Below are 13,050 nucleotides of genomic sequence, written 5' to 3'. Positions count from 1 at the left end.
TATTTGGGTTTGCTGTCCAGTCAACAGATCTTTTTTTTTCTCTCTCTCTTATTATCTTGAGACTAATTCAAGACAAGACAATCACAGGGCTGGCAGTTCGAAGAAAAAGAATTCCTATTATGGCACAGGATCACTGCCTCTTAGGCTGGTTTAGTCACTTATTTCCTTTTATGATAATGCCAAAAGTTATTTAGATTTCGGTCATTTAGTAATGCTACACTGAACACATCAGGGCTCCTGAAAAATTCTATACCTACTAGTTCCTTCATTTTCATAATCACCACATATTGATATCTGTTTTCTAACCAAATTATACTACTCTTTAAGCAAGAATCGGTGTTTTATCAGAGTTTAAAAGATTATGATGTAGTGAACAACAGTCTTCAAAAATGTTCCTTCATGTTATTAAGAATTAGAAAATCTTGTTAAAGTTCTTTCAGCTTTTAAGAAACATAAGCAGCTTTGGGATGTAGTGCCTGACATGAACTTTTAAAGTAATTCCCCTGGAGCAATGATCTGCATTAGTGAAGATATTTAGTTAAAGGTAGCATCCTACACTGCCTTTCAGTATTTGAGCAGTCAATCTAATTGCCTTTTTAAGCCAAAGATTGCAAATAACTAACACTACAGAATTTTAAGGCAAAGCCTGTTTAACATTCTCTAATGGTGAGAAATACACTCTCCAACAAGAGATACTTCCTAACGTGATTGTTGCTAACGAGCCCAAGTTGTTATGGAATGTGCAAAGCAGGGTTTTCCATTTTACTGGTTACGATGGCTCAAGGAAGGCCAGGAAAACAGGGGAAAGAAACCCAAGTAAATTTTCAATCATACTTCAAGGATAAATGAAGTGTCCTTGTATAAAGGAGGGATGTTCTTTTTCTGATAACTAGAATTAAAGGATGCTAAGTGGAACTGAGCACATCCTGGTGCTTCATGGAAGGCATGGGATTTATCACAGGTTTTTTTTGTTTTTGTTTTTTTTTTTTGCGGTACGCGGGCCTCTCACTGTTGTGGCCTCTCCCGTTGCAGAGCACAGGCTCCGGACGCACAGGCCCAGCGGCCATGGCTCACGGGCCCAGCCGCTCCGCGGCATGTGGGATCCTCCCGGACCGGGGCATGAACCCATGTACCCTGCATCGGCAGGCGGACTCCCAACCACTGCGCCACCAGGGAAGCCCTATCAGAGTTTTTATATTTAATCTTAAATGGGTTGATTTGACTCTAGTTTAGGATATCCTAGTAGAACTGGTTTATAGGCTGTGGATTTTTTTTTTTTCTCTTCCAAGGTACAAGTCACCCTTAACATGTGTTTGGGGGAGACATCAAGTTCAATATGAATCAACAGTGGGCCCTGGCTGCCAAGAGGACCTACTTCAACCGTGGGCTGCCTAACAGGAGTATAGTAGCCTAAACCAAGAAAGGTGGCAGTCCCTCTGCTTTGTACTAGTCACAGTACATCTAGAGGCTGCACTCAGCTCTCAGAACACTAGTTTTAGAGGGTCACCAACAAATGGAAGCACAGCCAGGTGAGGGTGGCTAGGATGGTGAGGGTCTTAGCAACATGCCATTGATTAATGGTTGTGGAAGGAGGGTGGTTTGACGTGAAAAGGAGAAGGAAGAAGGGAGGGAGAATTTGGTGAATCTGACTTCATATGTTTGAGAGGCTGTGATGGGGAGGAGAGAGTAAATCTGAAATGTTGTCCCACAGGGCAGACCTCTGATCAGTGGGGGAGAAGATGCCCCAAAGTAGGTTCCGGCTCCATATTAGGAATAACTTTCTATCAGAGCTGCTCACCAATGGAGTGGGAAGCCTTGTACGTTCCTTAGCTTCCTGTTAGGAATGAGTGCCAGCAGAGATTGGAAGGGCATCTGTTGGTTTTGCTGTAAAGGGATGGTTGCATAAATTGGAGGTTGGATTAAAGGATTGTTGAAGATTCTTCTTAACTTGCGGGTTTGTGATTCAGGGAAACAAAGTCCACTTTTCCAAGGTCTTAGTTCATACTAAGGTTTATAAACTTGATTTCTTATGCACTGAGTGTTTAAGAGTCACGAGCAGTCCCGTTTCCCAGTCCAACTCCAGAATGGAGTAGAAAACTATTTTCATGTGTTTCTTCTCAAATAGGCCCAACTATAAACATTCTATTGACTAAAAAGCAGGTCCAGTGATCTCACTGATGTGTCTATTCAGTGAAGTCAGTGAGCTATGCTATAAGGATATATGACTCCCCACCCCACCCCGACCTCTTGGAACAAAATTATTTTCATCTTTAAATGGTAAAGAGTAGTCTTAAATACTCTTTTCTCATGCATAGGGTTCACTGGAGAAGGATGCCCCCCCACCCCCACCAGTGCTACAAAATAATGCCCTAGAAGCTGCAGTTAACTTAAATGGGGAAACATGGATTGATTCTAGAAGGAATTAAAATATTTCCAATAGAGGCAAATATGTTTTTTCCCTTCTGTGTGTGCAAACACGCTGTGATTATTTCTAAGCAGACCAAATTATTTTCTTGGAAGTATGTAGAGTTTTTTAACATTAACCTTAAGGTAGGGTTTTTTTTTTTCCATTTCTCTTTCACAAAATGCTTTTGTCCTGCAAATCTGTTTTAAAACAACATATCAAGTAAAGTACAAACGTCTTTAGAGGGCAAAAATAATTTCCCAAGTAAGCAAATAAAACTTTGCACTTCAAATCAGGCCTTGATTCATTAAAAATCTTAAACTTCTCATGAGAAAAATTAACATTTAAACCACTGCTGCTTGGCCAAGCACTCCACCACACAAGAATATGAAATATCTCCTCTAAAAAAGTACAAAAAGGACAAAACCACAAATGTGGAACTTCAATTAATTTAAAGCCCCAATCAGCAAAGAATAAATCCTTCGCAGATCTAATTACCAGCGCTCTCGGAAGACCCAGACCGACCAGCCAATCTTCCCCGTGTTTGAACAGCTTGATGAACTAGGGGACTGATGGATATCAAGTCATTTTGTTTAATTTATAAATGGATTTTCCCCTAATACTTAAATTATCATCAGTACAACACAATGAAAATGGGAACATTCTGAATGCAAAGTCTATAAGAGTCCTGGAAGGAATCCCAATGAGGAATGTCACCTCTGTTCATTCCTCTATACAATTGATCTAATTAAATACTGAGGGTGGAAAGGCAGTTTAAAATGTAGCCATTTCTGTTTTCTTTTTAGCCTTAATTTATCTGTTCACATCTTTCAAGTACCTTCTGATGCTTAAAAAAAAAAAAACCCAAGATTTCTGCACGCCCCTAATACTTTTAATTCTCCACAAGCTAATATTCAAAAAGTCTCTGCCATCAATTTTGCTGAATAATAAATAAATGCATTACATTTAGCCATGGTAACAATGAAAGGCAGACGGCTTTCCAAATCTGAACCTTTTCCCTCCATTAATATGAAAGAGAAACTAAAGGAATGGGTACATGCTGTATGTATTGTTCACCTGAAATCAGATCTCTGGATTATACTTATTAAAATGTCTTCTTATTTTCAAATCTCTTCCGTACTTAATTACTGCACAGGACAGAAAGCTGCATGGAATTGTTAAATACCATTAGACCTATTTATAGTCTCTTCACACTGGCAACTCAAGCACAATCATTGGCAAAGGTCCTGCCCACCAACACACATGTTGGAATTGCAAGTCCCACCTGGCTCTGGGGTTTCTGACTGGGAAGAGGAAGATGCTGAGCTGGCTGCATCTTCAGCGGTGCCCTGCGAGAGGAGACCCCGCCCGGGCGGGAGCTTCATGCCCAGCTGCTCTGCCATCTCCACGTGGTCCCCGGGGTGGACATAGTCAAAGACGCTGCTGCCTGTCAGCTCCACCTAGAGGGCGAAGAGAAAGAAGAGTGGGAAAGAAAGTTGTCACAGGCTTTTCATTTTCAAATTTACCTACTAGAGCATGGACTTGAGGACACGGGGAGGGGGAAGGGGAAGCTGGGACGAAGTGAGAGAGTGGCATGGACACATATACACTACCAAACGTAAAATAGATAGCTAGTGGGAAGCAGCCACATAGCACAGGGAGATCAGCTCGGTGCTTTGTGACCACCTAGAGGGGTGGGATAGGGAGGGTGGGAGGGAGATGCAAGAGGGAGGACATATGGGGATATATGTATATGTATATAGCTGATTCACTTTGTTATAAAGCAGAAACTAACACACCATTGTAAAGCAATTATACTCCAATAAAGATGTTAAAAAAAAAATTTAGCCCCACTGCGATTCAGCTTCTGAACAGAAAAGGAAATCTATGAAGCCTCCGGAAACAATCCTGGTCCTTAGTCTTTATCCTCACACGCTTAAGGATTCTTGAAATTGCAAGAGAAAGTTTTTTTTCCCACATGTATTTATTTAGCAATTGTTTAGCCCAGTTTTTTCTCATACACTGTTGTTTGCATAAAGCCAGACCATTCTGTGAAATGTGGATGAGTCTGCCTGAGTTCAGCTGTTTTATCCACGCATCATCAAATTCTTGCATGTTTGGTGTCAACCGGATGATTGACTGAATTCTACAGTTTGCTTATTGAGAAGTTTGAGCTTTGTATAGAAACAACCAGAGATAGCGGATGAGGATTTTCCTTAATACACAGATTTCCAGGATGTGTATTTATACATATCAGCTTATTTCTATGTAAATTTAAATGGAAGAAGTGCTGCTTACAAATATATGCAAAGGCATAATGTTTTCATTAAATATTACTCATTAGCTCTGTAATCATATGGAGAATTTTCCATGCAAAAGAGGTCAGCTGGGGTCTGAAGCAGCCATTTTTTTTCTGCTGGTATCAGCTTGTTTTGCCTTCAATCTAATAAAATACAGGGTACAAACCTCCTTGAGGGCTTTAAAAAATGTTTTATTTTGTATACTCTTTGTATTAGGCTGACACTAAAGGTAGAGAATGAATATCAAATATCAGAAGAGGGCTAGCCTGGAATGGAAGCACTGCCTTTTGCAATGCTGTCAGGCGTGGCCCCTGTCTGGGGCATGTGCTGTCTGAGGGGCAGAAGTCACTCGTAAGGACTGGCCTTACCTCTGTACTCCTCTGATGCTATACCTCTTACCTCCTTCCAAGAATAGCAATCATGGTCCTAAAATAATGTAGTTGGGTTACAGGTACTATGGCAGGGAGAGATGTGTTAGCCACAGAACAAGAAAAAGCTCTTTCCCGGGTCACTAATGGCTTTCCCATTCCTCTGGAGTTTAATGGTCTCAGGCCAGCTATGATGTGCTACAGAAACTGCCAGACTGTCAGACTGTCACAGGTTTCTTGGTGGATATTTACCTAGAACCGCTTCCTACCTCACCTGCCTTTCCTGTGTAATTTGCAGCATCCCTCCAAATTCCACCCAACTGCCTGCACTCTTTTTCCTGCCAAGAAGGAAGGCTGGTGGTGGGCATACTGTCACAGTGAGCGTAATACTCAGAGCAATTATTATCCCCAGAACTCCAAATCCTGGTAAAATGATCACATCGACTCCCAGACACCATTTGATTAAACTCTTAACAGTCAACACATCTTCAGCATCTATCAGTTAACAGAGGTAGAGGCCGACAAATGGGAGGCTAAATTCAGTTTGGTTAATAGCTATTCCTGAAAAAGGCTTGCATACCTTTCACTGAAAATGAGGTACTTTCTCTTTGCTATTAAATTACGCTCTCCTGTATTACCCCACTACTGACTCTATAATTTCACATTAACTATTGCCTCCATTTGATATTGTTACAGAGCGTACGTAAATCAGGATTCATAAGTGATCGGTTCCTACCCTCTGGGAGGGAGGGATTACATGGAAATAATCCCTTTAATGTGCGCCTTGCCTCTAAGCATTTCACACAGCAATAAATGGGTAAACTGACTTGGAGCAATTAAGAAATTAAATGAAACTAATAAAATGTGTGTTTTAATATTTCTTGATGGTTATTTTGTTTGGAGGTTAGTGAGTATGAGGAAGTCACTCTCATTTTGCATGGAGTCCAATTGCAGCATTTTTTTTTTTTTTTTTTTTTTTTTTTTTGCGGTACTTGGGCCTCTCACTGTTGTGGCCTCTCCCGTTGCGGAGCACAGGCTCCGGACACGCAGGCCCAGTGGCCATGGCTCACGGGCCCATCCGCTCCGCGGCATGTGGGATCTTCCCAGACCGGGGCACGAGCTCGTGTCCCCTGCATCAGCAGGTGGACTCTCAACCACTGCGCCACCAGGGAAGCCCAACTGCAGCACTTTAATAACTATTTCTGTCACTTTTCTCAAACTCCGAGTCTTTCTTTAACACTGCAATGTGCCCTTTGGCACAGAGCACAGATTGTGATAAGATGACAACACAGGTGGGAGATATAATCGATTTTGTAGGGGTGTTGGTTCTTGAATATTCATGTAAGCCAGTCATATGGTGAGGAGGAGCAGGCCACTATCTCCACAGCCTGATTTAGTTAGTTAGATGTGCAGGCGCTTCCTTTCCTATACTCCTTGCCCCGAGTATAGGGCGTCTAGAGCAAGACTGAGTCACAATGGGCCACATCACATTATGACATGGGGAGGACTTTGTCCTTCAGTCTCTTGAGGACTGTGACAGGGTCAAATTCTCAGTGCCAACCTCTCCATCCTATATTAGGCTTTGGGGTATCCTGGAATTTGACCCTGTCATAGTCTTCATGTATGTACTGTAATAAAGGTCACACAGTGTAGGGGAAAGCACAGAATAGCTGGAGTTATAAACTGACTTGGAGATCAGAATCTTTTCCTCCTCTGCTGTATGACCTTGGACAATTCATTTAACCTCTCTGAGCTTCAGTTTCCTATTCTGAAAGTGGCAGTATTGCTGCTCTGCAGGACCCTGGGGGGTACCACTCACATTGTATTCTACATGAATGACACCCCCTGGAGTGCCACACTTTGGAATGGTGCAACGCAGTGGCCTGAGCACTGGGATGGAAACAAGACTTGCTTTACCATGCCTCACAGCCTAATTTCGAAAATCCAGTGAAACCATGCAGAGGAAATTGCCATGTGAGAAATAAGCACTATTGTCGCTGCTGTTTGGCGGATAAGAATGGATGACAGGCATGCATATTCCTGTGTAACTTTGGTGAGGAATCCTTAGGGTTTGCATGGTCTCTTTGAAACATCTCTTTAATTAGCAGGGGGTACAGCAGAAGTGATGCCTGCTCTGAGCCTTGACTACAGCAATAACAGTATTATCAGCTACTACCACTGTGTATACATACTTCTCATACTTTCTTTGATTAATCCTCATAACCATCTTTTGAACTGGTATGATGATCCCGATTTTACAGAACAAGAATATGAGTATAGAAAAGGCCAGTATTTGGTTAAAGTCTGCTTGACTCAACCTACCACTTCTCTGGTAGCACCTCTGCAGTCAGGGAGGCTGAGCAGGGACATCTGAACTCCTCTGTCCTGTGGCTTCACTTTTATTCAGGAGAGAACATTGGGCACCATGGAGGGAGGAGGCTGAGGGCAGGCAGCCTGGCAATCCCCTGGGCTAAGGATGCTCTGCCATGTACTCTTGGGCCAAAAGAAGGCACGAAAGCAGGTGTACTAAACTGAAACAGATATGGGGGTAGACAGAAGTCTACTTATACAAAGGCCTTGAGTCATTATCATCATCATCACACTTATCTATCACTTTCAACATTTCTCATAGTGTCTTCACTTCACTTAATTAGATTTTAGAGCTGGAAGAGACCTGAAAAACATCCATTAATACCCCCCTTATTTAATAGGTGAAAACGTCACAGTTCTGAGAAGTTAAAATGCTTGTTCAAGTTTACCCAGGTGTTTAGTGGTAGAAGCAAGACTGTAAGCCCTATTGGCTAACTCTCTTTTCTCACTAAACCCTTGTGTGATTTGCTTCTCTCTCCAATGAAGACTGCCTAGGTAAGATGGACCTGGAACTCACCTGCCACTAAATTCTGTGCCTCAAAATAGACTGCAGAAATTAAGACCAGGGATTTTTTAATTTGATGAGCAGACATTGCTTCCTGTGAGCTTGAAGTGGAAAAAATATAGAGAGTTTCAATCCTATATTACTATAGTTAATTAGGTACCGTCAAATCTCCAGTTAGCAACTCTTCAAAATCTTTGCCCACTGAGAACTAGGACTAGTGTCTTGCACATAGGAGGTCTATCACAAATGTTTGTTGAATGAATAAAAGATGGATATTTAGGCCTAAAAAATTTGCTTTATCTGTGCTTGATTTGGACAAGTTTAGGTTGGTTCCTTTTATTATTTCTGGTATTATTATTATAACATTATTTATTACTCTAAAATGAGTTACAATAGAGCACCATAATAATATACTCATTCCCAAGAAGTATTTGCCATATGCGTTGAGAGCTATAACTTCTTATATAGAAACCAGTTGAGTTTAACTGAGCACAGGATTTTATAAATGCTGAGAAAGAGCAGGTTTTAAAAGGAACTTTGAAAGATAATATAGCTATCTTTCATAACTTTTCCCCCCCATCTATGACAGAACTGTCATTAGTTGGCTAGTTCATTTGTTCATTAACTGAATTTTCACAAAGTTTCATAAAATGATTATTTCTTTTTTAAAAAAATAAATTTATTTATTTAATTTTGGCTGCATTGGGTCTTCATTGCTGCATGTGGGCTTTCTCTAGTTGCAGTGAGCAGGGGCTACTCTTTGTTGTGGTGCGCGGGCTTCTCATTGCGGTGGCTTCTCTTGTTGAGGAGCACGGGCTCTAGGCACGCGGGCTTCAGTAGCTGTGGCATGCAGGCTTGGTAGTTGTGGCTCGCAGGCTCAGTAGCTGTGGCACACGGGCTTTGTTGCTCCGTGGCATGTGCGATCTTCCTGGACCAGGGCTCGAACACGTCTCACCTGCACTGGCAGGTGGATTCTTAACCACTGCACCATCAGGGAAGCCCCAAAATTATTATTTCTTAACTATCCCTTCAAATCACCAACAGTAGAAATTTAGAGAATTTTCATTTTATATTGATTATTGGTCCTATCTTTGATCTACAATTATGATCTACATAATGGAAAGGTACAGCATTTTTTCCCCTTAATATTGTGTTCTTCTGGTTAGTGCAAATTATATAATAAGGCGCATGTGAGAACCAAACTCAATCACTTTATATGGTAATTTAAAAAAATTAACAAACATGTTCTGCTTATTAAATTTAAGGAACAGACCCATGGGAATTTGAATTGTTTCCCTAGCACAAGAAGGAAAAGTAAGCATGACTGTTTCCAACCATGCTCACTTGGTCTACCTTTACTGAAGCTGAGTGACTCTAAAATAAAAATTCCTCTCCCTTATTGCTTAGTGCTAGAAAACAGCTGAAAGTGTATAAGGGTCCGGAGATAGGCAATGAGTAATAAGCAGTCATATCCAGAAACAGCATTTTGTTTCAACTCCTTTCTCTCTGCCCTTCCCCACTCAAAGCTACCAAGATTCCTCCAGGATAAGCCATAGCCACTAGTGCCATCCCACGCAGTCAACTAAACCACCTGGCCTTCCTCAAGTTTATTTCACATTCTATTAGCTTGCATGCAAGTTGAACACTTGACACAGTTGATTTGGTAACACTGAAGTTTCCTGGAAAAAAATGTAAATATATTATACAGTGGTTTGAGTTGACTTTTCCATGTCCGGTCATTGTACCCTGCTGGTAGATAGGATAGGGGACTAATTTGTCTTTTCATACATCAAGCAAGCATGTCAATAGCCTTTGCTTGGCCTCCTGTGGTGAGCAAATACTTTTTAACTACAGCAATGTACCAAGAGTGCAAATCATTGAATTCAGTGCTCCTTTGATTGAAAGAGTTTGCTACAAATGAGGAACAGGCAGCAATGTTGCTAGTCGTCTCCATATTGGAATAACTTAAGAGGATAGATACTTTTATAAAGCAAGCTGATAAAACCTATTTCTTTCTTTCTTTCAATATATTTTCAGTCTTAGGAATAATACAAAGTTCATTTTTAGCACTTAAAGGTCATTCAAACCTGCCATTTAAGGTGGAATTTCTTAAACCTTTTGGAAGATGCCGGGTTTTTGTAGATTTCTGGAGGGCACTAGATTACTGAGGGGACTTGGGGGTGCTACTAGTTAAGCCCTTTTTCAGGAGTCCTTTTGCAGCCAGCCCCGTTCCCACAGGGAATGCCTGCAGTATTTGAATAGAAGGTCATGCCTGAGAGAGGACTGCGTTAGTGGCGAGTGGTTTGGAAACCTAACTGCCAGGTTAGGCTTTCAGATCTACCAAGAGACTGTGAGATCACGGTTAGAAAATCCTGACCCAGGATAAGATGGAAATTCTATCTCGCCACAGCAGATTAGGATTTGTAGGGGTTTTTTTTGGGGGTGGGTCACATTTATATTATTGAGAGATAATAAAGTGATAAAAGAATAAAATATAATAAGATGTGATAGCTTGATTAGCATAGGTTTTCTTAGGATTTACCGGTATCTTAGTGCCATCTTCATAACTTCCTACGTATTGCAGAGCTCTATTGAATATTTATGAACTGTTTTGACAGAAACTTGATGTTCTTTACCGCTCTGTCTCATTCTATGTATTTGCTGACTTATCTGAAGAAAAATGCATAAAAGCATTGGGTCTGTTACAGAAATACGTGTATAAATTAGTAGAACAAGAAGAAAGAAAGGTTCTATATCAGAACGATGAGGTAGAATGAAAAATCCTTCCAATGTCATCAAATAAGAAATGAATCCACTCTCTTCTCACAGATATGTTAACAGAGCCTTCCTTTAGAAGAATTTGAGCTAAATGATACCATACCATGTGTTTATTTTATCTTCAGAAATAAACATTTCAACTCCTTTGGGAATCGGGGAAGACAAGTACTTTTTCTGTTTTTTGTATGCTTCTCTATAACCCTTGGAGTGCCCGACTTGAGAATTTGCAACCTCAGTATCCAAAGAGAGTACTGCATAACCAGTTCTGAACTTTGATTAAGAAGTGTCAGAAGATAATTCCAGTGGATTTCTTAGTTCTCAGAGAGAAAAAAGGAAAAGGCAGGCTGTTGAAGAAATGGAACAAAAGAGGAAATAAAGAACAAATGGCTGGGGCTTTCCTGGTGGCGCAGTGGTTGAGAGTCCGCCTGCCGATGCAGGGGACATGGGTTCGTGCCCCGGTCCGGGAGGATCCCACATGCCATGGAGCGGCTGGGCCCGTGAGCCATGGCCGCTGAGCCTGCGTGTCTGGAGCCCGTGTTCCGCAACGGGAGAGGCCACAACAGTGAGATGCCAGCGTACCGCCGAAAAAAAAAGAAAAGAACAAATGGCAGAGACTGATTCAAACGTACGGGTGGTTACTTGGAACAGGTCTGCCTCTGTGACTATCATTACCAATAGTTGAATTGATCAAGCAATAATCAACACTGATTGCTACACTTTCAAAAGCATTAGACGGATCATTACAGAGACTCAGGATCCAGTTGAGCATATTTAAGTACTGATAGAAATAGCCTGTGTACAAAACAGATCCAGAGTTTGAAGTATTCCTCATCCCAATGTTTTTCTGTTGAAGAAATAAATTATTTGTAAAATTTCATTTTTTCTTGTAAACATGGTTTAGGTATTTCTCCATCACCCCACGTTACAGAAGCAGTGGGTTTAGAATAGTTTTAATGTGTCAATATTCTTTTCCTTTCATTAAGAGACACCGGGTAAAAGAAGAACTTAGAGAATGCTGTAATACTGAGGGGGCATTACATAATGAGCCCAGGGATTTGTGAAAGTGACTCAATCAAGAAATTTTAAAACCTTGCTTTACAAGGTTCCTATAGTTTTGAAGTTTTAAAGTAGTCTGTAGGGCAGGAAAGGCCAACTTTTTAGTATTTATCACAGCGCTGGGAAGGAAAAAAGGATGCAATTGGAGGTTACATCACAGTAAAAAGTGAAATGATGCCAAGAAAGAAGCATTAACAATCTTAAAAATAACTTGAAGTCAAATCTCTCTTTTCTGAAGATCAAACGAATAGTAAGATCTCACTTTCAAAGCATCTTCATTACGTTGGTGGTGAGGAGACCAATCAACATAAAATACTTGATACTGGCATAGTTAATCCATTATCCTCAAATTTTACATGGTTCAGTATTTGTCATTTAAAACTGGATACACACTGAGATGCATGTTATGCATAGCCAGGCTTCAGTATCAATATATCTCAATTTTTGTTTAATTGTTTTTGTTATTCTCATAGTGAATTTTGCCTTCCTTTTTTTGGTCATGGGAACAAGAAAAAGTAGAAAATGCTTGTAAGTTTAAATTGAAATTTAAATCTTTCCCTGATTCTGAACAGCCCTTTTATTTTAAAGAAAGGTAAATGGATCGGAAAACAATAATAATTATGGGGCTGACTTTTCCATTTGTTTTTTGAAAGTTACACAGGTTATTTAATTTTTTTCTAGTCATGCTAAAACAATATGGCTTATACGACTAAAACTTTGGGGTTTAATGCACACAAATAATACTATACACAAATAACAGTAATTGATAAAATGCACACAAATAATACAATTAATCGTTCCTGATCGTTTTTTTTTTTTTGCGGTACATGGGCCTCTCACTGTTGTGGCCTCTCCCGTTGCGGAGCACAGGCTCCAGACGTGCAGGCTCAGTAGTTGTGGCTCACAGGCCCAGCTGCTCCGTAGCATGTGGGATCCTCCCGGACCGGGGCATGAACCCACGTCCCCTGCATCAGCAGGCGGACTCCCAACCACTGCGCCACCAGGGAAGCCCATCCCTGATAGTTTTTAAAGGGGCTATCCTATGATGGAAGATTAGAAACATCAAACCTCACCAGGAGCTAAGTCACAAGGTTAAAGCGATGCTGTTGAGAGAAAAACAAAAACTAGCAAAACGAGAAAAGCTTGACAAAGATACTGAAGTTATACACCTCAAGAGAAATTTATGTTTAAGAGAAAGCAAAATAAAAGAAGGATCGTGTTCAACTGACATGTTTTTTTCAGATTGAAGTGCTATGTTAATGCCATAGT

General features: G+C 40.7%; 1 protein-coding gene across 12 annotated transcripts in view; it reads right to left on the bottom strand.

Moving 5' to 3' along the window:
* NPAS3 (neuronal PAS domain protein 3) overlaps nt 1-13,050 on the bottom strand; it is a gene marked incomplete at its 5' end in the record, with an annotated part of 875,991 nt that overhangs the window by 123,067 nt on the left and 739,874 nt on the right. For all 12 annotated transcript variants that reach the window (XM_082619883.1, XM_082619879.1, XM_082619884.1 and 9 more), the window contains one exon: nt 3,690-3,864. In XM_082619883.1, the coding sequence (XP_082476009.1) occupies nt 3,690-3,864 (175 nt within the window). The remainder of the gene's footprint in view (nt 1-3,689; nt 3,865-13,050) is intronic.

Source organism: Mesoplodon mirus, assembly GCF_964341445.2.
Source record: "Mesoplodon mirus genome assembly, chromosome: 4".
Taxonomy (NCBI): domain Eukaryota; kingdom Metazoa; phylum Chordata; class Mammalia; order Artiodactyla; family Ziphiidae; genus Mesoplodon; species Mesoplodon mirus.
Note: the sequence above shows the minus strand (reverse complement) of the source record. Positions and strands in the feature narration are given on the sequence as shown.